General features: G+C 40.6%; 2 protein-coding genes across 7 annotated transcripts; one reads left to right on the top strand and one right to left on the bottom strand.

The window, feature by feature from the left end:
• MPHOSPH9 (M-phase phosphoprotein 9) lies at positions 1 to 24,249 on the bottom strand. 5 transcript variants are annotated; one of them, XM_082293394.1, is made up of 24 exons: positions 24,116 to 24,249; positions 21,549 to 21,681; positions 21,158 to 21,308; positions 19,887 to 19,976; positions 16,468 to 16,970; positions 16,094 to 16,217; positions 15,353 to 15,437; positions 14,044 to 14,150; positions 13,505 to 13,630; positions 12,271 to 12,707; positions 11,546 to 11,704; positions 10,516 to 10,603; positions 9,470 to 9,685; positions 8,569 to 8,616; positions 8,140 to 8,204; positions 7,606 to 7,707; positions 5,919 to 6,056; positions 5,085 to 5,260; positions 4,202 to 4,366; positions 3,764 to 3,884; positions 3,342 to 3,445; positions 2,315 to 2,520; positions 1,877 to 1,945; positions 1 to 989 (listed from the first exon to the last, which is right to left on the bottom strand). In XM_082293394.1, the coding sequence occupies exons 2-24, from the start codon at positions 21,653 to 21,655 to the stop codon at positions 888 to 890; spliced, it is 3,489 nt and encodes a 1,162-aa protein (XP_082149520.1). In that variant the 5' UTR covers positions 21,656 to 21,681; positions 24,116 to 24,249; the 3' UTR covers positions 1 to 887. The 5 variants fall into 5 exon arrangements, with proteins under 5 accessions (XP_082149520.1, XP_082149521.1, XP_082149519.1 ...); XM_082293395.1 differs by lacking the exon at positions 24,116 to 24,249 and adding an exon at positions 23,816 to 23,849; XM_082293393.1 differs by lacking the exon at positions 24,116 to 24,249 and having other exon boundaries at positions 21,549 to 21,707.
• Positions 24,250 to 24,418: 169 nt separating this feature from the next.
• MTRFR (mitochondrial translation release factor in rescue) lies at positions 24,419 to 27,685 on the top strand. 2 transcript variants are annotated; one of them, XM_082293179.1, is made up of 4 exons: positions 24,419 to 24,515; positions 25,340 to 25,647; positions 26,334 to 26,576; positions 27,549 to 27,685. In XM_082293179.1, exons 2-3 carry the CDS (start codon positions 25,375 to 25,377, stop codon positions 26,544 to 26,546), a joined length of 486 nt encoding a protein of 161 aa, XP_082149305.1. In that variant the 5' UTR covers positions 24,419 to 24,515; positions 25,340 to 25,374; the 3' UTR covers positions 26,547 to 26,576; positions 27,549 to 27,685. The 2 variants fall into 2 exon arrangements, with proteins under 2 accessions (XP_082149305.1, XP_082149306.1); XM_082293180.1 differs by lacking the exon at positions 24,419 to 24,515 and adding an exon at positions 24,597 to 24,688.
• The last annotated feature ends 112 nt before the right edge of the window (positions 27,686 to 27,797 follow it).

The following is a 27,797-nucleotide window of genomic DNA, read 5'->3' as shown; positions in this document are numbered from 1 at the left end:
TCTAATTAAACATTTATTAAATATTAAAATACAAACCAAAGTATCAATGTTGGACAGTAATGCAACAATATGTCAACTGGCAAATATGTATTTTTCACCAAGAAAAATCCGTTTATGTTCACAAATACATGAAATGTACACAAACAGAACACTGGCACGAAACCCAGTCTGGCACATGGAACCAGTAACTTCAGGTAAGGAGTTCCAGTCCTGGAGTGTCAGCTGGAGTCGAGTTGTTCACTGGGAGACAAGGGAGGCTGCTGTGAGGTGAATCCTGGTACTCACAGTATCAAACACCCCTCACTGTGACTGCTGGGAGACATCAGATGAATCGGAGCAGGATTTTCCTGCCCCAGCCAGCCATAGTGCAAGTACTGCTCACAGTTCTGTCACAATGAAAAACATCCATTAAAGGTTTAAATTAAAAGGATTTACCACAGAACAGCAGTTCTCTTCAACACAGGTAAGTCATGTTGCTTTTTGTATTAAAAGTCCAAAATCTCCTCTTGGCTAATATTTACATCACACCATAAATATTTATAAAATGGTGGAGGAAAACCAAGTGCAAAAGGGTAACACTATCATTTTCTGAAAACAAGCTGCCTTTTAGTTTCTTATTATAAATTGAATAACACTATTTAAAAATAATTAATATTTCTAAAAATATTACAATACAGGATAAACATTGATTTCTCAGGTGTAACAAAAATATGTTTAAAATAGAGGTGGCTGTTTGAAGTACAAAATATTGCTGTTTGTAAAGGGTAACATGGTTGCAAAACTACTTTTCAGGGTTTATAAAAATACAAAACAATTTGCATTTACTGAGTGCATCCTTATATATTAGTGCAAAAAAAAAAAGTATATTTGCAGTCAAGAGAGAATTGTCAAAGATTCGCAGAGGTTCTTAAAACATGAAATCTTTTCAGAGTCATTCGTATTAACCCCAAATCTCTATTAATTCTTTCCAAACGATCTTCCAGGGCTTCCTAAAAGAAGAGATAAAAGAATAAAAAAGCATTAATAATAAATCATAAAAACCAATGATCCTTCTAAAATTAGGAAACTGCTATCATTCCTATATTCCTGGTATCCTTTTTGAGGCCTTGGGAGCATTCTGTTATCACCCAAAAACCAGAGCCAGACCTACAAACCTGTCATGTTATTTTTATGTATTTGTTGGCTTTTTTATCATGTGACTTATGAAACTCCATGAGAGAAATCTGCCAAGATTAGGACTGATAATTAGGGAGGCACATTTAGGAAACAGCTGATCACTGCAGCGAGTGGCAGTATTGATTTACTGGAATGCACTTTTAATTTCAAATTGCTAAATTGGTAACACGCCCTGGGATTACAATTTAGGAAATGCTGAAGTTGAAGGCTTTGTGGAGAGCTCTAAAAGACAACTTTCAGACACTTGTTTTTATTAAGAGTCTGCAGAGTTTTCCACAGAAAGCACTTCCCTGTATTCCACCTAAACTACTTATCTTCTTACTTTCTTCTTTATACTTTCAAGGAGACAAAACCCAACCAAACAAAAACTAAACTTTTCAATTTCTCCTACAGCACAACATCCTCTCTGCAGCTTCAGGGATCGATTTCATAGTCACTGCATTTTGTTAATGTATTGCCTTTATCTACCTCTCGGTGTTAGTACCAGAACAGACTCTTCTTGCAGTAATTTGGCAATGTGCATCCCATGTACAAAAAATAAAAGATATAAACAATATAAAACCGTAACATAAAAATCAAAAACAATATAATAATCTCCACGGTAATCACACTTAATACCCAGAGGATCCTTCTTCTACATTATGTATTCTCAAACTGGGGAAGAACAAAAGAGAACAGTAGTACAGAGAAGCTTTTTCACCTGATTTAGTCTCGCTTGCAAGGTCATTCTTCCACCAGAACAAGGGATTCGGCTCAGCGCAGCCTCAATCTAATAACAGAAAACACTTCAGCTGTAAATTAGTTTTAAGAACCAATATGAGCCTGCCTAACTCCTCTTACAGAAAGAGAGGTGAGGTTTATGAATTACAGATACATGGAGAATTCTGTTCTTTAACACCGTAATACTGTGCTAACCCCCACCCACACTGTGTTTGTGTTACAGTGACTCTCCTTTAATGAATTCAGGGACAGGGAAGGACTGCAAGTAGAGCAGGGAAGGATAATGGCACATTCCTGATGTGACACTGAAGTTGTGCATGAATTTCAGCCATGCATTGCATGGATAAATGGCTCCATCCCTCACCTCTCATACAACAATTATGATTTCTCACAACTTGAAAACAAAAATAATCTTTGCCTGTTGCTTTTCGTGAGTCAGCTCATCAAAAAGCCTCTCTGTTTCAGCCAGAGTTGTAATCCTTGCTGTGTATTTGAAGTCTTCTTCACAAGGTGATTGCACTGCCTCGTATCTCTGGCTCCTCTCGTCCCAAGCTGCCGCTTTCTTCATTCCATTACTGACGGATTCGGCACAGGAGCTGTGTCTGACACCTGAGTGCTGCCTTCCTGTCAACAGAACAGGAGTCTTTTTATTTGTTTTGTTATTATCTGGGAAATTGTTACACAGGACAGAAAAAGAAGCTAATGACAGCACAAGCAGTGTGGTTTTGGCAGTGCAGGAACTGAGGAGAGGGACAAGCAAAGCCTCAGTCACTTGCCTTAAACAGCTTCCCAAAAGAATGCAAAACATTTGTATGGGTCATCTTTCAAGTGATCTTTGAAACACAGCATATTTTTTGGTTAACAAACAGATTCCTGTGTTGTACTAATTAGGAATTACTTTTACTGGTACATTTCTAAATATCACCAAGCTGACTGGTTGTCATGCAAACACCAGTCTAAATAAGAGCATCAATAAAACCAAAAAGCAGAACATTGTGACAAGGAGTACAAAAGTGAGAAAAGATCAGTCATTTCAAAAAATCTGAAACAACTGGTTTTATTACAGTTACTCTTTGCTGTCTGTAATGCAATGTTTAGCAAGAGAATTTTATTAGTATGACTCAGTATGTACATCTTAATATAGACCCCACTAAGATATGCAGTGTACAACTGAGTTAAGCACAGGGAAATATATTGCCCTTCTTTCTCAATTTAATTATTTCTCTTGTTCTGCTGTGTTTGTGCACACACACGTATACATAAAGATAAAATACTGTAGGAACAGGATTTCTCTGTCTACAGGAATAAGCCAAGATTTAGAGGATTTTTAAAAGCTGGACTTCACAGAGTAAAGAGTCAGCTTTCCAGTCAAGCAGCTGCTAGCACTGTGGAAAGAATCGTGGTACAAAAATAAAGAACGGTTTCCCTCCACTTTGACAGATTACCTTCTACATCATCTAGTGAGTGAAACTGGAGCCTTTTCCTTGGATTATTGTGCTGTAAAGTAGAAGTAGGACCAGTTTCCAGGTCATCTAGAAGTATATCAAATCTACAGAGCAGGAAGAACACAGCAATTACTGGTTAGAAATCATGTATCACGCAATACATTATTTTCTACTTTTACACCTTTTGGTTGAATAAACAATTTTTCTTTTAGAAGAAGCCTGTAAGTCTTCTAAATCCTGTTCAATCATTCTAGATTTTCCTTGTCAGATTTTAAAAAGTACAGCTTAGCTTTATATTCAGAAATCTTCACAACTCATTTTTGAGGACATTTAATGAACAAGAAACAGCAGCATTAAGCCTATATAAAAATCCTGCTTCTCTAGTAATGATCAGAACACAGCTGTATTCACCAGACTCGTACCTTGTCACTGTGTTTTCATTTCTGCTAAGCAAATGGCTAAATCCAGGAGAGAGGTTTTCTTTTGGAGATCGTTTTGGGCTGTATGTCACAGACACTGGTGCCAACATTATCTCTCTTCTTGCTGCAAAAGACAAAGTATGTTTATCTACCTTAAACTCCCCAGTGCAGTACCTCCCACTCATGTGCTTACAGCTTAAAAGAATGCTCCTCAAAGCTGTCTACATGTTTAACTAAATTAGATGAGAAGAGCTTCACAACATGGAAAAATGAAAATAAACTCAGAACTCTCACATAGTCTGTGATTACAGACATGGTTTTTTTCAGACTGTCGGAACAATGCAGAAATCCTGTCTCTATTTTTCCATCTTCTAGAGCAGCCTTTCATGATTTGATTCTACTGTTTGAGTAACACAAAGCAGAGCTGAGAAAAGCACTGACTGGGAGTGTTGGATTTCCTGTTTGCAGGAGGAAGGGACGATGACCTCTGGCCACAGGGGGAGCTGAACCGCTTGGGTCTGTGCTGGTCTTTCCCTTTCTCTGGAGATCGGTTTGCAACCAAAGAAGGTTCTACAAACCCAACAGTCTGACGTCGAGTTGATGGTTCTAATTAAAAGAAAAGAAGTTGTTATATTAATCAATTATTTTCAACACAAGAAACTCACAAATATTCCCCCGAACTCAGCTTTTTCTCCCTCACATCAATGTATTTGTGCTGTTTAGCTCAAGTCTCTCTTCCTACTCCTGGATCAGACAGTTTAACTCATGAAAAAGGATCTCTGCAGTGTGTGAGGGAGAAATGATGCTGAGTAATACTGCTTAATAGAGAAACAGTAGAAATCAGGCCAAAAGTGTCTTTTGGGAAAGGCTGGAGGACCTGCCTGAGGCCCAGAATATAAACTTTTAAGAAAGACTCAATGTTTTCTCTGAATCAGTGTTGTTACAACAGCTCAGTGCACTCCCACTTCCTTAATACCATTCCCATATACCACCACGGAAACTAAAATGGATGTACAGCAGCCAGAGCTTTGTTAGGACTCCATTAACATGTTTATAAAGACTGAGATATTCTTAGAAAAGGGGACATTAACTAGTCTCCAGCTTGAGACCTAACAACAACCTCTGCATTCCCCCTATTCTAAACAAATCACTTAGATATCTAACTTCGAATTTTCTTAGGAGAACCCCAAAAATTTGCATGCTAAAACTGTTTTTATTCCATCACTGAAGCCTGATGGACTTGAATGCTGAGAATACCAAAGCCAGAAGACATGCAAAGAAAAGCCAGTAAAGACATGTTCAGGAATACAAAAATAAGAGTTACTAGCTGGTGCATCTTCTTTTTCTGTCTGTGTACCCCAATCTTTAAATACTTTTCCTTCTTCAAGCTCTTTAAAGGCTTTTATAATTGGTGCTTCTGACATCTCATTTTCTTTCTTTTCTATTGTGTTTGTTGAAGAATCTTCTTGTGAGGAGTCTTTTTCCGGAGGAGAATGATGCCTTAAAGAATGTGAGGTGGTGGAAGGAAAAAAAAGAAGATCAAGTTTTTTATTACATATACCCAAACATGAACAGAATAAACAAAAACATGAAGACATTTAGTTTAAGATTTTCAGTAAGGATGCTTTTAATTTCAGCCAAGAACCCCAGAGGGTTGTGTTAGAGTCAATTCAGGAATCTAAAGTTGAACAGTGTGAGTTTAATTTGGTGGCTCAACCTGTTCTCAGAACTAACTGTGTCCTGACAGAGGCTTTAGAAACTTCTAAATAAGAAGACAAACTCCCAAGTTACACCTGAAGCCTCCCACTGGTGGAAAGCAGAAGCCAAGTGCCACAGCTCACACTCAGTACAAGAGAGCACACGGTGCCCAAACCCAGAGCAGGTTTGGACACAAACACCAAGAGCAGCACAAGAGGCAGGGCAGGACTTCTGCTCCTTCACAGAATGTGCTGAAGGCTGCTCCTGTTTGTGTCACAGCAGGTGAGGGAATGAAGATTTTAAGGAATTTTAAGGAATTTTATAGCACCTACAGCATTGACAAATTTTTTGAGAACTCTATTTAACAGGTACAAAATCTAGAAACATGAATCCAGTCAATTCTGGATAAAATTTTTTTAAGTGTTCCACTTTCAGTGGGCACTGAAGGAAACCAACTCACCTGGGAGGAATATAGGTTTCTTCCAGCCTGTTGTCTTTGGGGCTTTCCTGGCCCTCCAAAGGCTGCCCAGTGAAAATGGAATATTCAGCTCCTGGTATCAACCACTTTCTCCTGCTGACATCAGGAGTTCCCAACTTGCTGTGGGAATAAAAAGCTTCAAAATTATGAAAAGCTTTGGAGTTTGGGTTTTTTTGTTTGTTTCTGCTTTGTTTTTTAAGAAAAACCTGTAATTTATTCCAGCAAACAGAAACAAATATACAATAAACTTGTAAATACTGTGGAAAAAATAACTGCTTTTTAAAACATGCTTGTAAAGTAAAAATAAAATATTTGGGAAAAAAATCATATGTTGAGGTTTCAGTCTAAATTACACAATATGCTCAGAATGCAGAGCTCCACAAAGATCTTCCTGTAATTTAATGCTGCTTACTCAGCCCTGGGTTTGGGTTGCAAGTAGATCTCAACTAATTAAATGAAAACATTTGGTGGAGATTACTGCAGTAGTTCAGAGCATCTGATCTCAGCTCTGCTTTGGACAACAATTATTAGAAAAATAAAAAAAAAACCAAGAAAAAACCAGCACTGATGACCCAAGAGTGATAAATATTAACTAACAAGCATCAATTAGTATATTATTATCTTGAACTATCAAAAGAAAAATGTGATTTCTATACACAGGGAAGAAGATAATTAGGAAAAAAGGATCTTGTTTACCCAAGCTATGACCTGTAGGCACTATTCTGTAAATCTGTCCTGCTGGGCATTCAATTGGAATGAGGCTTTCCTTGAGCCTCTGAGATCAGTTAGGGACAGATTAACTTCTAAATCCATATTGGCTCTTGGGTCCCCCTCCCTGATGAACATGGTCTGCCATGTCCAGGTCTTCCTTTTTCTGTTCATTGTTGAGGGGTCTGGTTCATAAATATTAAAAGAGCTTTAAGCAGAAATCTGTCCCTCTAATATTTTAATACATAAATTATTTCCATCTTTGTAATCATCAATATTTAAATCTCCCCAAAGTACTCCTGTTCAATACATCCAAATGGACATCCCCAAATCACATGAATTGTCATTTTGGGCTCCACAGCATCAGTGCAGAGATGGGAAAGACACTGAACAAGCCATAACTGAGTAATAAAAACCAAAGGGGGAAAAAGCTTTCCAGGCCTTTAAAACATAAAAAAGTCCCTCAAACAACAAACAAATAAAACCAGAGCACAGATCAACTTGAATTTCTTTAACATAAATTCCCAATTCAAACCAGAGTATTCATTCTAACTGAACTTCCACTCTACTCTCAGGATACCTGTACAGACTATACTTAGAACCATACCAAGCAGGAATCAGCCTTCCACACCAATGAGACACAAAGAAAACCTCCAATGTCTAATCAGACTATGAGATTGTATTCCCAAGATCTTTGTGGAGTACAGGAATTCAGCTGAGCAGTTGGGACCTAGCAAACACTCATTTGGGAAGGGAAGGGACAGTCTGCCAAGTCAGAGATACATTATCCACAGTATTTATTTGGGTTTAATAATTTCTTGGCACATCAAATCTCTGGATTACATCACATGTGTTTAATCCAGTTTAGCCCATGGAGTGACCTCATCTTGATCCATTTTTAGCCAAACATGTTAAAAGCTGTTCCAAAACACATTGTTTTCATGTTTGAATATTCACTTACTTGGCACAAGAGGTTCTTACACGATTTTCACTTATATGGCGAAGTTTCAGTGTATTTTCATGTTCCACCTGCTTGAGCTGAGCTTCAAGCTTTAAAATTGTCCTAAAAAAGATGCATTATGAGATGATTTAAATGGCATAAAAGAAACATCATATTTCTTAAGAGTTTGCTCATTTTTATTCAGATATTCTGGATGAAGCAGGAGAACAAGAGCAATTGCTGTGTTTCTGTCTATGTATCTCTGTTTGTCTAAATATGGATATAAGTATTTGAATTTGAAGTTAAATAAATCACGTAATCTGGCCAGCAAGACAGGACCAGGAGATACTGCTGTGGAGGCAGAGGGAGTAGAAAAAAATGCATATCCTAAATTAATGAGATTTTTAGTTTGTACAAGCAACATAAAGCAACATGAAATGCTTCATAAAATGTAATTAAACTTGCAAGATCTACAACCTTCACACTCTAGGAGAAGTTGTTTAGGCCACAGGTTGTATTTCATATTGTTAAAACAATAATAAGTTTCACAGTTACCTTTTCAAATCAGAAATCTCCGTGTTTGCATCAAGCAATTTGTTTTCAGTTGTATTTAACGTATCCTACAAGGACACAAAGAAAAATGTAAAAAACCCAGAAACTACAGAAGTGCATTAAATAAAGCCCAAGTAACTCCACATCAGTCTTGAAAACAAATACATTAAATACATCTTCCTATTCAAAGGGTCCATTAATTTCTTTGGCTTTGACTTTGCAGTATTTTTGCTGTCTGTGACTGGAAAATAATAGATTCCAGTTTCCTTCCTTTTGCCTCCAGGACTCTGAACAAGGAAGTTATCAGTACAGATAAATATGGATCTTTCTCTTGGAGCTTTTTCAAAATATTTAAGTTAATTCAGCTAATTCCGTGGCACATTATCACAAAGTTTGCATGTTTGGGTTTTTAATTAACCAGTGTGTGCCTACCTTTACTCTTTCATGTTCTTTTCCAAGGGATTCGTATTCTCCTAAAAGCTAAAACAAAACAAAAGAACACACAAACCCACAGTGAGAGCACAGCCAATTAACAGTTTTGTTGGCTGCTGTAAAATCATCTCAACAGCTTGTCTAACACATGCAGAAGCACTACAGGGGATACAAAATGTACTTTAATAGTATTTGTTAAGCTCTTCTTATCATCTTTTAATTGGAACAAGAAGTTATAGACAGGACAAGAGGAGACAGCTACTTAAAGAATGTATTTTTAATTTTCAAGTTATTTGTCTCTAAAGAAACGGAATGAATGAACCAGTAACATTCCTCAGTGACTTTAAAAGTGACTTTGTCTTTTGAAATTTCAATTGTAAAAAAGAAGTTAAAGCATGAAGTAGCTTTTCCAGCCAATACCCACTCTGCCAATCCATTTAAGCATTCCATAAAGCTTTTCCTGAAGAATCAGAGGAACAACTCCTTTGATTCAGTTTAAAATCATCCACAATGAACAGTTTTAGCACGTTGGGATGAGGTATGAAAAGTTTAGTCCATCTGCAACAAGCTTAAGAGAGGAAAATGACTTTCCAAAATAATTTCATGTCGTATCTTCAAAAATAAAATTTAACTAAGAGCACTTAGAGTAATAAAATTCCTGAGACAGACTTTTGCAAGGGTTACCACGTCGAGTGCACACCTGCTGCCTTCAATAATTGGTTTTAAATATCTTTTAGGTTCATAGTGCCCCCCAACACCCAGCCTAGTAAGGAGTCAGCTGAGTCATTTCTGTTTCCTTAGTTGAGCATTAAGACTTTCCAGTGGTAAACTCAGAGTATTTTTCACACCCAGGACTTGCTGCCGTGCCCCTGCCAACACCATCGTCCATTTTCTTACTCACATTTTGAAACATTTTGTTTTCTTCCTGGAGCCTTGTGTTTTTATTGTCAGATAACTTGTAAGCCTTCTCAAAAGCCTCCTCCAGCTCCTTAAGCCTCGATTTCAGGCGGCTGATGGTGTTGTCCTTCTCCTTGTGGGCTGCGCGTGTTTCCTCGAGCCGCTCCTGCAGGACTTTGGAAGTGTTACTGATGGCACAGAAACGCTCCCTCCAATCTGCCTGGAGGACAGAAAACATTCTTTAGAACTTTAAAACATTCTTATTCCCTGGCAGATTGTTTATTTCAGTTCAAAGAATAATCTAAAGTCATCTGCACAGAAAGCAAGGGTAGACCTGTATATAAACTATACGAGATTTTTGCTCGTTTCTTTGACTTAGAAAGAATGAAAATAAAGACTAAACCCTCCAAAAATGCATGAATTTTATAGGATTTAAAATATCTAGAGGTGAGGCCTCCAGTCCATCTGACTGACTTACTTTCCAGTATAGAAAAATGTCTAAAGAAGGTCAAATTAGTCTCTGCAGGTGTCTAACTTTGATGACAAAGTGTCCAACTTTCATGACAGTGTCATTTTGACTAATAAATGCAGCTATGCATTAATTTATGCACAAGCAAACAGGTCTGGCCTAGCTAGAAAAGCTGCAAATACACCCAGAGAGAGTACTTTTGCTCCAGCATAGGTGAGATTTCTTCTATCACAGCTCTAATAAGAAAATAATTAAAACAAAATAAATAAAGAAAATTTAAAGAGAAAGGTGATAAACACATTACAGTATTTCTCTGTATCTCTCTCTTAGAGACTTTGTTTGATCCCTGCTAATATGGAAAAAAGTTCATGAGCAAAAGTCATGATGATTCAAGTAGGGAATCCTAAGAAACTCAGGCAGGAAAGTCACTATGTAACATGGGCTGATGTTATACATTAAGGGAAAGGTTGAAATGCTAAAAATAAAGAAAGTATGGAAACACTGATCAGCTTATTAATGAAAAAGTTCATTCTTTAACCCTTTTACTTAAAAAGCAACTTGAATTAAGAACATACACTTACCACTTGCTTTTCTAGCACATTATTCTTATTTTCGAGGGCTTTTATGCGAGCACTTGCTTCATTCAGAGCTGCATCTAACTGGTCACACCTATTTATAACACACAGATTAAACCAATCTCTTGAAATCTTCAAATAATAAATCTACATTCTACAGCCTTTTTTCTTTCCCCAAGCTTCCCCATGAATTTTGGTGCCCAGCCTGTGATCTCCTCCCACGATCTTCAGCCACTGCAGTGTCTCTGCTCAGAAAAGCTGTGGTGCCCTGGGGGGTGAGCAGGAAACTGGGAACACACCAATTCTGTGAGGTATTCAGCTGTCTAAATTTGCAGTATGTATTTTGACTGGCATTAATTCTACAGAAATCACGTTAATATTCTCTGTATAGCAAACATCTAAGCTGTAGCTAATGGAATACACAGCAGGGGCACACAGACTCCAGGGTAAAGTCACCAAGGAATTCAGGACTGGTCCTGTGTCTCCTGTGGTTCTGACATGGAAGGTACAGAAGGGTGATGTTCACCAGCACGACAGGAGAGCACAATCTTTCAACACAGATCATTTCATTACAAATTGCTCAGGAGTACCTCTGCCTGCAAGCCATTCCTGAGGAAAGCTTGTACTGGCTCCAGCAAAATTCAGGTCAAACAAGAACTCTGGTCCAAGCACCACATTTGCTGTCTAACAATAGTGAACTGATCATCACAGAAGCATGGAACAGTTTGAGTTGGAAGGGACTTTAAAGCTCATCCAGTTCCAACCCCTCTGCCATGGGCAGAGACATCTTCCACAAGAGGAGGCTGCTCAGGGCCCTGTCCAACCCCTTAACCAGAGACAAGGCAGCCACAACTTAGCAACTGCATTAAATAATGCAAAATTTATATTTAACAGGGAAATATTAGTATCATAGATGCATGAAATCTTCAGAATTGAAGAGTGACATAAACTTTTCAAGATACTCCAAACAAGGATACTCAGTCTTAAAAAGTAAAGAGCACCACGTAAAGAGAAAGACAAGAAGGACAAAGAGCACCTGTCAGCAAGACTTTGATTGATTTTCTTCAGGTCCTCAGATGAAGCAGTTCTATGGCTTGACTCCAGCTGCTGTTTTAAGCTCTGTATCTCAGAGTCATAGTAAGCTCGCAGATCAGCGATGTGTCGAGCGTGTTTTTCCCTCAGGTTCTGCCTAATCCTATTTTCAATATAAGAATTTTTAAAAATTCCAGCCATCCACATGACCATACACTGCTGGATTCATTGGCACATAACGAACTCAGCATATAAATGTCTCTTACAAAACTCTACTTGCATTCAAGCTAAAGCAAAAACAGCTTTGTCATCTAAGGCAGAGAGATATTATGATTATTATACCCAAATAATATATACAAACACAATACAAAGCTTTACTTTTTTACAAGCCCTCATACATGGAATTTATGCCCTGCTTTTTCCATGTGCAAATCATGAGAGCTTCAACAGCAAATGGAGGATATTTATTTTTCCTAAGTGCATTAATTCTGTGCTTCTCCCACCATTTGATGCCAAAGAGGAAAACATAATCCCCCCCGAACTTTGAAATTCTCTCCCTAAATGAACTCCCTCACACAGCCTTTGAGGGAAGGATGTATTTTTATTTTTATGTCTAAAGAGACATGACCAAGAGAACTCACATATTTTGTTTGGTTTACTACTGTTGTTTCATTTCTTTCATGAAAGTACCAGCTCTGTGACTTGCAAAAAAAAGAAAAAATTACTTACTTTGACATTACCACAGGATCTTCAACAGATGCCACTGAAAGGCTGTAATCTGGCAAACTGTTGTCAGCACACTGAGTAACAGAAGATGGAGTTAGAGTCAGTGTTTCTTCCTCCTCAGTGTTGACTAAATTATCCTTGTCAGCATCCCTGTATGCCACTGGGAAGGGAGAGCTGGCCCTGTTTTCAGTTTGGAAGGGGTGATTTCTCCACAGGTCCAAGTGCACAGCTCTGCTGCTGGCAGGGTGTGTTGGAGAATCATCTAACTGAGATGAATTACTTGTCTGTGAGAAAGAGTCTGTGTCACAATGACTTGGAAATCCGGGCTCTGCCATAGAGTCTGGAGAAAAGGGAGTAGAGTCTTCAGGAATATTGAAAAAACAGCGTCCCTGGTTCTGCTGACCTGGTTTCATATGCAGGGTTGGGTCCAACGTCAAGATCTAGGAAATAAGTTACAATGCTAAAAAAGTTGTGATTTAACTCCATTTACAAGAACAAAATTTATCTAAAGGCATCAGTAAACCATATAACATACTGCAGGTATTATACTGAATATTATTAAAATCATTTGGTAGTGACAAATAAAATGAAGGCACCTGTAACACTGAAATGACAATACACATTCCCAACAATTGCAACTTAAGTTTCTAAGTTTCCATTAATAAAGGACATACCCAACATCTGCAGCTTCCTAGAAAACCTCTGAAATTTCAGTTATGCAAACTGAAGGACTAAGATGTCTGTTTCTGTGTTGAAACAATAACTTTGCAGGGTTACAAAAGCACTTCATCAATTATCTAAATGATACAGTCACACAGCAGCCATCATTTCTGGGTTATGTACAGGACTGAGAGCTGTATAAAAAACCAGATACGATAAAGAATCATTTCCACAACCTGTGCCTGCTCTGTTTCACGGGTGGAATGAACTTGTCTTGTGGGAAGCACTAGGAAAACCCTGCTCCTGCCACTGCAGTTCCACGTGCAGCTCACCAGCTGCAGCCTCAGCAGCAGCACATCCGTCCCTGCGGCATCCTCAAGGTTGTGCAGCAAAGGTGCTTCTCTGCCCAGGCTGTTCTTAGAGGTTCTTTCAAGCTGGATCCTTTCCCAAGCTTCATCCCTCAGCTGCTAAAACTGCTGTTCCAGCCTAACACTGGAGGTGGCAGCAGGGGCCAAGCCATGTGAAACCAGCCTAACATATCCTCAAGAGAGATGCGAAGTAAAGAAATCAGTGTTACCTCTGGTGGGTGACTTGACTGGGAGGAAGGCATAAAACTCTGGTCTGGCATCTGCTTGTTTTCCCTTTGTCTTTTATGATAAATATCCTTCAGTGATGACAACTTCCTTTCATCAGCAGAAGACAACTTCAACAGGCAAAATCGCTGCATTACTTTTTCTGAACACAATCCTCCACTCTCAATAGAGATAAGCAAGTTCAGGGGTGAGTTTAGCTAATAAAGCAGTTCAGAACAGGCAGCTTTATTCAATGCACCCAGCTTAAAAAAGGGTCTTTAACAAGGCACATACACCTTTAACATATTAGTCACTTTTCATCTCCTATACACATTTTCTTTTGAATGACAAAAGAAGGTCAGTAAATTCCAAGTGAGGTTAGTGGGGTACAGGAATAATGAAGAGCCAGGGTATGAGAGACTGAGATAGCAAAAGAGTTCTCACAGAAAATGTAACTTCTGGAGGGCTAGTTCTTTCCATCACAGGCAAAAAGCAAAGATGACAAGAAACTATATGACAACTTTTAAACATGTACAAAGTTTACCTGAACTGGTGATACTTTTGTGGAGAAAACATCAGGACACTCACTTCTGAAATTCTCTGGTAAAGTGTGATACATCTCCTTTTCATCCAACTTCCAGTATGAAAGTCCTGATAAGAAAAAAAGACCAAAATAAAATTAAAATTACAAATTTCAAGCTCACAGCTATAGAACAAGAATCCAAAATCCATTAGTAAAATGTTATTTTGTCAGAATTGTCAAGAATGCTGTATTAGTTATTGCATCCACTGCTTAAGGATGTCATTAGAGTATTTGTTACCAGGCCAGGAGTTACAAGAATCTCAGTGCAAAGCATAGGCAACATAATCAGTCTCACATCACACAGCACCAGCAACAAAAGCTATAAATCAGTTAAAACACACAGATTTGGTGTTCAAGGGGCAAATCCTCATTTACCGCCAACTTGTATTTCTAATGATTCCAGTATAGCACTTAAAACTGGTACCACCCAAGGAATAATCCCAGATGCTACAAACTCTTCAATGTGTGCAGCACTCTGTAGCATGCAAAAAGACAAACTACCAGGACTAAGAAGGATGGCACAAGAGGAACAGACACAGCCTCAATCCCACTTCAATTTCTTATATGTGTCCCTCTCTCAGTGGCTTGTGAAGAAGCAATAATTATACACAGTTTGCAGGGCTGCATCTCTGTGCCCCTGTTTGTTACTGAAATGAATCCACCCTGTTATGATCAAAATATGTGAATTAGTTTTCTGGCTTTGATAAAAAAACCACAAAACCCAACACTCCCAAACCCACCAACAACCACCCCTCATATACACCCTCAGAACAACAGAGCCAAACCTCACCAAAACACAAAAAAAGCAACCCTCCCCCCAAAATTAAAGAATCACCACGTTACACACTGCATTATTTTGTTCTTGTCACACAATTATTGCATCATGTCCTTGGCTTACAGGAATTCTGCCTCTATTACCATGAACTCCTGTAATTACCACACCATTGATGCTAATATTTGATACCCTACCATGACAGTAACAGTAATTCCATTATGAAACAGTTTTATATACCAGGTTCAGCTTTGAAATGCTGAGAAATTTGGAAAAAAAAACCCAACTGCTGCATGTCCTACATCTGCCAGCAGCGATACACAGGAGGTGCCATCAGTTTGAAAACAGGAGCAAGAAGCAGAATTAATGCCACAGCAAAGCTTGTCAGTGCTTAAATCCTCCTCACTTCCCTGAAATTATTGGAGATGCATTCCAGTAAGAGTTTTAAAAATGAGAATTCAAAAGAAAGGAAATTTAGGTACAAGAAATTAACTATACCTGAAGCTTCTGACACTACGGAATTCGGACTTTCCTTCGGTTGATTGAGGTAAAAAGGTGGCAAAGCAGCATCAGTAAGGTTTGTCTAAAATTACAATGGAAAAACAAATTCAGAAGGAAAATCACAAGGCAAGGGAAAAAAAAGCAAGGGTATAATTTTCAAAAATCGCATGTAAATGTTCTTAGTCTTTTTAAGCAAAGAGATTTAATACAATTATACAGCATGATCCAAACCTACAGAATTTATATTGAGGGTAATCATAGCCAAAAGTGGAACTTTTGGCACATAATTAAACTGGTATATCCTAAGATGTGCCTGTGCTTTTGTCCTGAGCAAAGTGGTTAATGCCTTAACACACAAAGAATCCCACGTGCCAGAAGAGGCATCACCAGCTGAAATCAAAGATCCTTCAAAAATTACAGGGCACAATAAATTACCATGACCTGAAGCCTCAGCTGAGAATGTGGTCGTTATCTCTACAAGGAAAGAACATGTGCCACTTAGGGACGTGTTAAGACAAAAATTAGGCAATGAATAAAGTAAGATAAAATAGCTATGTGCCTAAATATGGAATGATGCAAGAAGTAAACTTTGCCCACATGAACTTTAAATATGTGAATGGGAGCCCAAATGCTTAAAATATGAAAGTATATGCTGAATGAGAACATGCTGTAACTCTGAAAAAATACCAGTTACAAGAATAGCATTAGAAAAACATAATGAAATAAAAAGAGACTTACGTTCTCTAGTGGTAATCTCTTCACTCTCTCATTTTCTTGCATAGAGCTCACACACTCTTCATCTGCAGTTACTCTTTTTGGTTGGGTTTGTTTCAACTTTTGTGCCCATGATGTTAGAGATTTACTAGATGGTAAGAAACACACACATACACCTTAAAGTATTTCCCCCAAACACATCTGCAACAGCCAAACACTTGAGATGCAGATCTGCATCATTCAGAAACATCAGGCTAAATAAATATATTTATCTGCCAAGCAGCAGAACATCAAGAGGTTCCATTCGACTCAGACATGTTCCTGGTGACCCCCAGCTTTTACTGAATGGGAATTGTCTATAATAATAAATTAACACATTTGGGAAGCTTATCACTTACCTGGCTTTTTTCCCACGCTGATCTTCATCGGCTTTACATTCACATTCAGCGGGAAAAACTAAAATGTCATTCCTTTCTGATGAACACTTTTCCTCTGGTTTTTTTGCTAAAAGTTCTCTTTTATTCTGAGCGCTGCCCACAGCTGCATCACTCTGCAGCCCCGCTCCGTGGGCAGCGTGCTCCATGCAGTCTGTGCCCTGCTGCCTGGGCTGCCCAGGGCTCAGCTCGGAGGTGGACAGGGTGCCGTAGCCGCTGTTCATCGAGGCCTCGCTCCCCACACATTCCTGCTGCACATCAGAGGCCTCTGGCTGCGTCTCCCCTTCGCTGGATCTCAGCTGGCTGGCAATGCTCTCCTGCTCCTCGAACGCCTCCGAGCGCATCCCCATTGGGCTCGGGAGGGATGGAAAGGTGTCCGTGAGCTGGGCAGGCAAACCCCGGCTCCTGCTGGCGCCCCGAGTGCTGCTCTGCAACCTCACCAGCTGCTTTATCTCATCCTGAATCAGCTGCACAGAGGAAAAGGCACAATTCCCATGAGGTCCTGCCACAAATCACGTTCCTATTTTGATGCATCTTCGATTCATGTTATTAGTGGGAGATTTAGAGTACTTATTCCATGTAACTCCAAGTTTTCATGTGCAGACATCTCATGCATAAAGTAGATAAATACATACTGTGCAAAACAGTAAAATGTCCATGGGAACAATCCTTAATTCCATGCAGTGAATTACGAGCCTCAGTAGTCATTTATTCATGTAAAAAACATGCATGAATGTATTCACTAATTGCCCTCAGAACTATAGTTACCTACCAACCAGCTAAAGAAATACCAGCTATCCAGGTGTTTGCCTAAATTTAGGTCTGAAACACTTTTTCACTTGGATACACATTTTTAAAGATTGCAAGGATGCTTTAATGTAAGTATTAACCATTACTCTATTATGAGAATAGGAATAATGTACCTCTGCAAGATTATTTGCATAAAACTCGACTTTAAAAAAACCCAATTTAGATATTAAGCTATCAGGTTCATATGGTACAAAGTTCTACCTTTTGATTGTTTTGGTGTCTGATGGAGTGGAGCAAACCTATAACTGGATCACCAGATTCAACAGGTCACTTACTCCTTTGTCTACAATGTCTGAAAAGACTTATTTCTGTATATCAGCTAAGTAATTTTAAGTTCTAAGTTTTACAGTTGTGCACTGGCAATACTGAAACAGCTCTGAGAAATAATTAATGCTTTTGCCAAGGGCTGTGAAGAGACTTCACATTTGTGCCCGTGGCCAGCACCTCTGCAGATTTCAATTGAGATTACTGAACTGCAGGAGCACACAACTCTTGCACATGATAAGACAGAGCACAGAATTGTTTCCAAGAACGTATTTCAAACTAATTCCCTCAGGAAAGAAAGAAGAAAAAAACTTGCAGTAATTTTGAAGACATGGAACTCATGTTTTTTTCACAGAACTGTACATTACTCATATGTGAATAGCAACTGGAAAGCACAAATTGAACAAAAACGATTTATTCTCTTAAAGTAAGAAATAAAAAAGAAGACTTAACTTCAGAGGAACCTACATGTAATGCTAGTCAGGATCAAGCCTCAGATTTTTGATTAACTTGCCATAGAACTAACAATTGAATTCCAGCTCAGTCCTTCTATGCCAAAAATAACAAACAAAAAACTTGGGATTAAGTTTCCTTCCACTACAAAGTTTTGTGTTCTGCTATTGATTTCAATCATGACTGCAGCAATTGTTTGTATTTTAATTCTGTGATCCAACTCTGTCAGGAAGGTAAGGAAGGGAGAACAGAAGGGAAAAAACAGAACTGGTGTGGGGGAAAGAAGATCAGATTCACTGCTGACATTTAATCTTTGTCATTAATACCCTGTGCAGGGAAAGTGAAAGGCTCCTATTCCAATTAAATTGCATTTTTACTTCTTTTTGCATAGTCACAAATAATTCCAAGAGATGAAAGAAAATGGGAAAAATAAGAAGTGCTTTCTACAAGTTTGGGATTGTAATTTTGTTTTTAAATTTCTTTGATAAAGTCTGATCTTGGGATGATCCACAGCTAGTGACAGCTTCTCCCTGGCACACTTGTCTTCTGTTGCATAGATCACATAAGCCAAGGGCTGACCCCACTGATCCTAAAAGGAACTCAAGGTCTTTTGATCCCTATTTTCATATGGATGAAGATTTTTATAAGCACAATTGGTCCTGGAACCCAGCACAGAGGAAACCTGATCTCAGAATCACGTCAGTGCTGATGCAACATCTTGCTATTCTACCACAAATAGTAGATTATTACTATTTTTGTGTCTTTTTATTACTCTCACTAGAATGTGTTTCAGTGTTTTCACTAGGTCACTGGCACACCAGTGTAAGTTTGGAATAGCTCCATTTATTTTATTTAATGCATTCACACAAGTCAATTACAGCTGTTGATTTTGTGTTTAGTGTGGCAATCCATGCAGTTAGTAAGTCCCTGCTGACACCACACCCTCAGCTCTTCCAGAGGTAGCCTTTCCTATTAAAAAAAGACAAAAACCAGCAAAGCCAACACAATGGATTAGTAAAGACTATGATCAGCAACAAGTGAATCAAACCACTACAGTAAGAGGAAGGAAATACAAGGGTAAGGAAACACTGGTGGGACGAAAAGAACAAGATGGGAGGGAGGGGGGGAAGTTGGGGAGGTGAGGCAGGAGAAACAGGAGATAGGATAAAAGGACAGTACCTCTTGTTAATTCAGTTCAGGAACTGTTGATTACTACTAGTGTGGAGGGCATCAGGAAAGGGAAGGGAAAAACAGCAACCAAAATGATGAGGATATTAAGCATTATATATTGATAGTATTACTGTCTGTTATATATACATATACATTTCTTCTGTTCTAATGGATAAATGTAGTCCAGCAAAAATATGAACCTGCACATGGGTTATTTTTCATTCTTAGAAAGGAGAATGTTCAACTGAAGGTGAAAGAAGTGTTCAGCTATTACAGTGATGGCTTTCCTAGGCTATATACTGTCTGGATGAGGGGATGAGAGGTTGTATAGTATTTTTAATCAAAAGAAAGCTACATTTTCTCAAAATTAGAAATTATACAGTCTAACAGTTAATAAAAACCACCTTGTACCTATAAAATCCCATTATCATGTGAACATTCTGAACCAAAAGTTTGTGAAAACGACACAACTGAAAACAAATAATCCACAAATCACTTCTGAAATGGTTCCTACCAGTTACTTTGTTAATTAGCCAAGGCTGTCTCAAATATGCATCCTTTAAACAGCACTCCAGTCATCCACTTCAATTAACTGCCTCTCTGCATTGTTTTGGAGGAATGTGGAGTTGGAGGGGGAAAAAAAAAACATTCAGCCTTGTCTACCTCCATGAACAGCCATTACTTACTTGGATTTGATGGTGGAACTGCTCTTGCTGGGCAACTATTTGTTCCTGACATTGTTTTTCTACCAGTCTCAATAGCTGTAGCCACCTTGTCTGTTAAATCACAAAGTAAAACAATTAAAGCACAGCCATATTGCATCTCTTATCTTTTTCTCTGGCTACAAATAGTTTAGCAATCCTATACTTGGGTGTTGACACAACACAAAGTTGAATAACAGCATTGTGGTTGCCCACCCCACAGTACATCCAGCCCCCACCATGCCAATCAATGGAAACTAAAAGTAGGAACAGCTGCCAGCAAAGAACAGTGAAATTCTGGAAAGGTTGATTCCAGTTCCATTAATTACAGGCAAATCTAAAATTGAGAATTAAACACCCCTCTGTCCATTCTCTTCAGTAAGAAAGTCTTTCCCTCAGCAATCCAGCTGAAGGCCATGATGCATAATTACACAGTGCAAACTAAAAGATAACTTCAAAAAAATCAAATGTACAGCATTCTTGAAACATGGCAAAATCTGATGTTTAAAAACTATTTGATGCTAATGTTTATGGAGCCTGGTGCTTGAAGCACAGGACACGGGACACAGACATCAATATTCTGTTCCTGGAGGTGTTAAAGAGAACCCAAATTAAGCATCTGTCAACACACACTTGGATGGATCCCAGCCAGAAAGCTCAAACATTCTGCAGGAACAAGCCCATGGTATGGAAAACTGATGTTCCTTATGATGACTAAAAATAATGATAAAAATGTGAAATACAAAAGGACAAAAAATATTCAAAAGAGTGTTTGGGAGAATTAGTTCATTGAAACTACATCATTATTTTTGCGTTGGTTTAAATCTGGAAACAAACTAATCACCTACACATCTTTACAAATGGAAACAGAACCAGTTTCAGAAAAAAACCCTTCTAATTTCTAGGATCATTTCAGACCAGTTCAATGTGCTACAATTTTAATGGTTTAAATTCTTCAGTTCAAAAACCTGCTATCTTTAAGTATTGTAACTTTGGGAAAAAATATTCAGATCCATATTATAAAACACCAAGATATAAAGATAAAATATTGTAAAACACTAAGATAAAATTGCAGTAAAATCCAGCCAGGTGATTAGTTCCCTTATTGTAAAAGGCTCTGTCCCATCATGAAGAATAAACACATATGCATACATATAACACATAACTTCTCCTGAAGTAGCATTAGGTTCATCTTCCAAAATGCAAAGCAAATACATTAATACCAGCTTTTTAAAATAAACCTTAACATCAAATACCTCACAGTTCCTCACAATTTCCGAGTCAGCATGTCCAATGTTCTGGATATCTTGCATAAAGGAGGCAAGCAGCTCAACAGAATCAGGCTTTAATGAGGACCTGGTATTCCCTGAGTAACCAGAAACTCCACTGGGATTGGATGAAGGACTTCTGGTGAAACATGAGGAAAAATAATTATTTATTGTGTCAGGTGTGCAACACAGTGGCCAAAACAATACACCACATAGGCTAGACTGCCAGAAGAGAATTATACACTCAATTTACATTGGAACTCTCATCATGTTGAAATAAAAATTTCACCTTAATACAAATATTACTGTGAAGGCATGCTAACTAAGCAAACCAAAAGAATAATAAAAACATTTGCTAGTGTTTCCTTCAGCACATTACCTGTTACAATTCAAATTACACACAGAGCTGTGGGTGTTTCTGCCATCAGAGTCTGCAGAAGACGAAGGGGTTCCTTGTACAGAATTCACCACATCGCAGTTTTCCATATCTTAGTCCCAAGTACGACATCACCCTGAAAACAGAGAGGAATAAGCATCACTCTCTTTCTTTAAAAGAACATTTGACTTTATTGTGTGAAGAAATAGAATTGGAATCGAAGAGACAGTTGTTTCAGCCAAACCACCCCAGCAAGGGCAAATATTCCAAAAACCAGGCTCCCTCCTTCTCCTGTGCTACCCCTGCAAACAGGAGCTGCTCAGTCAGCCTCGTGCCTGCTGGGCCTCCCACAAGCCAGAGAGGTTCCTAACTGTGCATCACACATCCAACACCGGGCTGTAAAGGACATCTGAATGCAAAACATCCCAGGTAACACCATGCTCTTTGGGTGGGACTGGTTGTTTTTTTAAAATCTGGGGCTCTGCAGACCATCTGCAAGGTGTGAGATCTCCTATTATCAATGTATTGAAATGTGACTGAGGATCTGAACCTTCACTGGAAGAAACACACTCGCCAAAAATAATAAAACTGAAACCAACTGAGTTAGACTGGGGTCGAGCAATTCTGCCACTTCTGTGGGTTAATATCTGGCTTATTTTTTTCACAGATCACTTGTTTCATTGTTAATATGTAACATTAATTCAGAAAGCTTTGAAATTGTTTTGAGCTACATTTCTGACCAATTAATAAAACAACAACAAAAAAAAGGAGTCAAACGGGAATCCCACAGTGGTTAAAACCAGCAGGTGGTTAACTGAAAGCATCATAAATAAATAAATACACAATACTAGGGCCACAGTTTTACAGCACTCAAAGCAGACTGGCTGTAGAGAGACTAAAATATTCTTCCAGTTTGCATACTTTCACTAAGAAAACCCTTGAAGTACATTAATTATTCAGTTCTTACACAGGTCTTATTTCAGCATGTTCTACACCCTGGTGAATTCAGCCTGTGTTCTAACACTGAAAAAAAACCTTATGATCATTTCAGGGATGGAGAGCAAAAACAGACATTAAGAAATATCATCTTGGTAGTCTGATAATGCCAAGAATAACTTCCTGCTGCCTTCAAGAAGCACAAGACCCCCAAAGCACAACCATTCCTCTTTACAGTGCTTACAAAGAACTGTTGATGCGCTTTACAGATTCAAGCTTTTATTATTTGCAAGTACAAAGAGATGTATCTCTAACAGAAGTGTTAGAGATATTTTTACCAGAAGGAAACTAGTGAACAACTGCCCTATTTTTCCCCGTTTTACTGGAGCCTGCTTGGCTTTAGCAGGAATGTTTTTCAGGTACTCACTCACTATCTCCTCTAGGTAGGGCTGAAAATGCCAGAATTGGAAGGAAGTTATCACAGATACATATCCCTCTGACAGAGCTTCTTGGATAAAGAAAAGAAGAAAAACACGGCTTTTTTCTTTTTCTAGTGGTCAGAAGTCAGCAAAACTGAGAGGTTATCAGGCCGCTAAGCTGACAGCTAAAGCCGAGGCTGGGAGTGTCACTGGAGCTGCTGGATGGGGGCTGCATCAGTCACCCCCGTCTCCCCAGGATGGAATCATGGGTGGCCTATCTCAGCAGCACAGCAATGGGTGGGACTTAGCTGTGACACAGGCTCGTTTCATAACCTCATTAGAAGTCTGTTCTCAGTAAAAAAAAAATATTAGTGAGCTGTAACTGTGCTGCGGGAGCACTGTCATCCATCGATCCCACAGCACAGCACGGTCCTTATACGGCCACGTCGCTGCAGAAAGGGGCACGGTTGCAAAAAAAACAAGCTGCGAGGTGTTTTAACTCAACAATATCGGCGCTGACTTCGATGCAAACGCCGGCGCCAGCGCAGACACACAGCCCGTGAGGTTCTGCATCGCTTCCTGAGCCAGACCCGATTCCTTCCGATCCCTCGCAGATCCCTAAGCGGTGACAGGGCACCTCGGTGCTCCCGCCGCCGCCAGGCCCCCATTTCCCCACGGACTTTGAGGGACCCGCAGAAAGCACAACGAGCCCCGCGGCTGCAACGCTCCAGGGCGTCCTCAGGAGCCGCCCGGGCCCCAAGGGCTCAGCCCTCGCAGGGATCCCTCTCGCCACGTCTGCGCCCTCGGGGCCGCCTCCCGTCAGTCCGTGACCCCCTCCCCGGTTCCATGTGTGTCCCGTCCGCTCACAAGTGCCCCGCTCCCTCCCTCTGTCCCCCGGGCCCCCTCACAAGTCACCCCTCACTCGGCGCGGCCCCTCCACGGTCCCGTCCCTTCACCAGCGCCCCCCCAGCGGCTCCGCCCCTCCGCCCCCCTCAGGCCAAGCCCCGCCCCCTCGCTCTCATTGGGCGGCCATCCCTCGCGCTCCGCGATGTTGACAGCGCCGCCGCCTCGGATTGGCTGCACCGCCCGCCACTCTGCGAGGAAAGGGGCGGCGCACCGGGGGCGGCCTCGCGGCTCCGGGACCCGGCGCGGGGAGCCGGCCAAGCGCAGCGGCGCTGCCCCCGCCGGCTGCCCGCGGGACCGCTCGGTTCATACCCGCATCGCTGGGAACCCACGGCGCCCGGCAGCCGCCTTCTCCCGCGGCCGTGAGGCGACGAACAGGCGCGGCCCTGCGCCGCCCGATTGGCGGCCGAGAGTTTCGAACGCGGGGACGGGGGTAGAGGGCGCTCCGCACTGAGCCCGGCCCGCTGATTGGCCGCCTCGAGCGCGCGCCGGCCCGCGCCTCCCGCGCTGATTCGCTGCGCGGCAAAGCCCGCGCGCCGCCGCCAGGGGATTGGCGCGCGCCGCCGCGCCGGTCCCCGAGAAAGCCGATTGGAGGGCGAGCACAATCCCCGCCCGCCTCGCGCAGCGATTGGCTGCCCCACATGCCAATCAGCCCGGCAGCACCGCCCTCCCCCACGGCGAGCGCGGGCGCGGCGCGGGAGGGCCGGCGGAGGTGAGCGGGGGCGAGCGGGGGCGAGCGGGGCTCGACCGGTCCGGCTGGGCCTCGGTTCTCGGCTTCCCCCGGGCCGCCCCGCCCGGAGCCGCTTTCCGAGCCTAACTCCAGCCCGCAGGGCTGCTGGCAGCCGCGGGGCGGCCGCGGCCGGGCGCTGCGCTGAAGGAAATTGAGTAAATTCTCGAGTGTCTTCTGTGTTTACTCTTGCTTTAGAGTTGTAGTGTAAAACAGCAGGAGTAGGCTGAGAGGGATCATAATTTTTTAAATCTTATCAAGAGTTTGCAGTCCTGGTTTCAAAACGAGCTCCTGTAAGGGATTGGAGCCGTAGGAAACCTGCTAAATAAAGGCTCGTTCAGAACTAGGCAGAAGCGCTGCTCGTTTTTCTGCATGTATTCTTTATTTTAAAACGTTACTAACTTCTGTAGTGGCCGCCAATAAAAGTTTTCTTTTAATTATTTTTTCATTTCACCAGTTCAAATTTTCTGTTAATTGCCACGTGGCACTTCTTCACACACTGAAGTATTTTTGTCCGAGTCAAATATAATATTTCAAGCATAACAGCATGTACTGTTTTAATTGCTTACCCAATGCTTTGTTGAAGACTGACACTTGACAGCAACAGGACCTGACATTCCTCATTATCCATGGGGAAAATGCACACTTCCAGGCATACCTTTGTGCCTTTGTTAATAATCATAATACCTTGACCTTGGGAAAATAAATAAATCTGAATATTGAAATACTGCTCAATATGTGCAGCTAAGGTAGCTCATCTTAAAACAAGGATTCTCGTGGTAAACTCCACTCTCCCAATTCCATTCCAGGTTTCATTCCAGAGAAGCCGTGTTGTCATTTCCGTATGAATGTTCCAAGTTTATTTCATTTTGCATTCTTACTGAGAGAGGTGCGAACACCATCATGGACACGGTGGATTTTGAGGAAGCAGCAGCTCTCTCTGCCCAGCGTTCCCTTGCTTCAGGCAGCAAGAAAGAACTCTTTGAATCTCCTTGAACTAACTGAGGCAGAATTAGAAGAACAGTTTGTAAGAGGTGATGGTCCAGGAGGTCAAGCCACAAATAAGACAAACAACTGTGTTGTCCTGAAGCATATTCCATCTGGGATTGTAGTGAAGGTAATTGTGTTTTATTTTATTGAGTCACAAATTGCATCATGACTTCCAAGTCTCCTTTCAGAGTAAAGCATAATCACAATGCAGATGGCATGGAGGAAAAGTTTATATATATCTATAGTAAAGAATCTCAGCAAGAAGCAGTTTTGGCTGTCAGCAGATAAATAAACTTGGGGTCAGAGCTGCTTTTCCTGGCTCTGCCACCCAGTTACTGTTTTGTAGTTTTCAGTTAAATGAATCTTCCTTGTAGCTGCCGTTTGGTGGCAGCTGTCACATTCCTGTCCCTCATGTGAGTTAGAATCTCTTCCTTAGCAAGTTGATCACACTCATCTGCAGATCCTTTTTAAGCATTTATCTTACCTACTTCTTGTGGATGAATACCTTGAAACTAATCTTTGCATCCTGTCACAAGGGGAAGACACAGTTAAGTTAAACTCAAGCAGCTTTCCAAGGTAATATGGGAAGCATTAAAGATTAATGCAAAACCCAGCCTGATGAGTTACAGTAGCAAATAATTATTAAAATACATCATCTGGATATAAAAGTTGCAGCTGTTATTGGTGGGAGGATGCTCTTGGCTTGGAGAGGAGGGGATTTTCTTTACTGTAATGGTAGGAATATATAGAAAGGGAAAGCAGAAGGATAAACAGGTTAAAGTTTCAGTAAAAATGTCCTTTGTATTTCTTCAGTGTCATCAGACAAGATCAGTGGAGAAGAACCGAAAGATTGCCAGAGAAATCCTGCGGGAAAAAGTTGACCTTTTCTACAAAGGTGAAGACAGTGATGTTTTTAAAGAGAAGAAAGCATCAGAGAAGCAAAAGCAGGAGAAAAAAAGAAGAGCAAAGGAAAACCTAGAAAGGAAAAAGCTTTTTAAAGAGATGCAACAATTGGATAAGGAATAAACATGTGAAATACTGACTTGCCCTAGTAGGGTAAGAAAATTGTTTGTCATTAGACCTAAACAGAGTTTTCCAACTAACAAATGATGTAGGCCTTCATAAGCACAGCTGAAACTGCGGGTGGTGACCTGCTGTTCCTGTAAAGCTGAGGAGATAAAAGCACTCATGTATTCCTGCTTCTCCTTGCCATCATCTCATTAATCACATTTAGCAATCAGTTTTTCTGCCAGGTTCAGAAGATAAAACAATCTTAAAATGTTAAATTTAAGATCTTAAATGTTAAAGAGGAGCTATAAGCTTTCCACCGTTCTTAACAGAGACCCAAAAAATCAATAATTTCCTTCTGTCCAGATGACACTTTGGGCTGCTTTGTAGGAGCTCCAGCACATGAGAACAGCACTAAAAAGTTCTCACTTCCCATCCTTCCTTACTCATGCAATGCCTTCAGTGACGTAAATCCTTTATAGAGGTTTGGATACTGGTTGTGATGGTGTGAACTGAGCTGCTGATGGAAGAGACACCAGTCACTGGTTCAGATCTGTCAGCTGAACAATTGCTCTGTGCTACTCAGCTCTGAATAAAGTTTAACCAGCAGCTTTCCAGATCTTACCTGGAGTGGTGCTGAGCACTGGAACACAGGGAGGGCCCTCCAGCAAGTGAGGGGTGGTCACTCATGGCCCTCCAGTTCTGAGGTGGAATTGAGTCATTGCAGATAAAGAATGACCTGTGTTGGAAGCTGCCTCCCAAGACAACAGAGTCCAATTCATCCAAGCTGTGAATTAATTAATTAGAGTTGTTTATCTTGTTTATGCTGTGCTGCACTTAGGCTTGGCCATGTTGGTACCTCCACTCATTTTGACAGTTTCCCATTTAATAAAAACAAATGCAGCTGCGTTTCCTTTGTCACCATTACTCTGGAGCCACTCCTGAAGTACATTTTTCCTGGTTTTATCCTGTTAACAACTCCAGCTGCTTAACCAGAACTTCTCTTTCATTTTTGGACAGCACCCTCACCAGCTGCCACCAGGTTTTGGCCTTCAACAAAGACCCAAAGCCAGAGTATGGATTTTGAAGGCAACAGAGACTTCTAGAACTTCACCTCCTTCTCCCAGAGACCAACTGCACCCTGTGCCATGGGTGGAATGTTCCAGCAATCTGCAGGCCCCTTCCCTTGTCCTTTCCTGAACTCCTGCATGAAGGTTGAATTTTTATCTGTTGCCAGTTCTTGCTCCTGGAGTATGAATCTGATTAAAG

Source organism: Coloeus monedula (assembly GCF_965178545.1).
Source record: "Coloeus monedula genome assembly, chromosome: 18".
Classification (NCBI taxonomy): Eukaryota; Metazoa; Chordata; class Aves; order Passeriformes; family Corvidae; genus Coloeus; species Coloeus monedula.
Note: the sequence above shows the minus strand (reverse complement) of the source record. Positions and strands in the feature narration are given on the sequence as shown.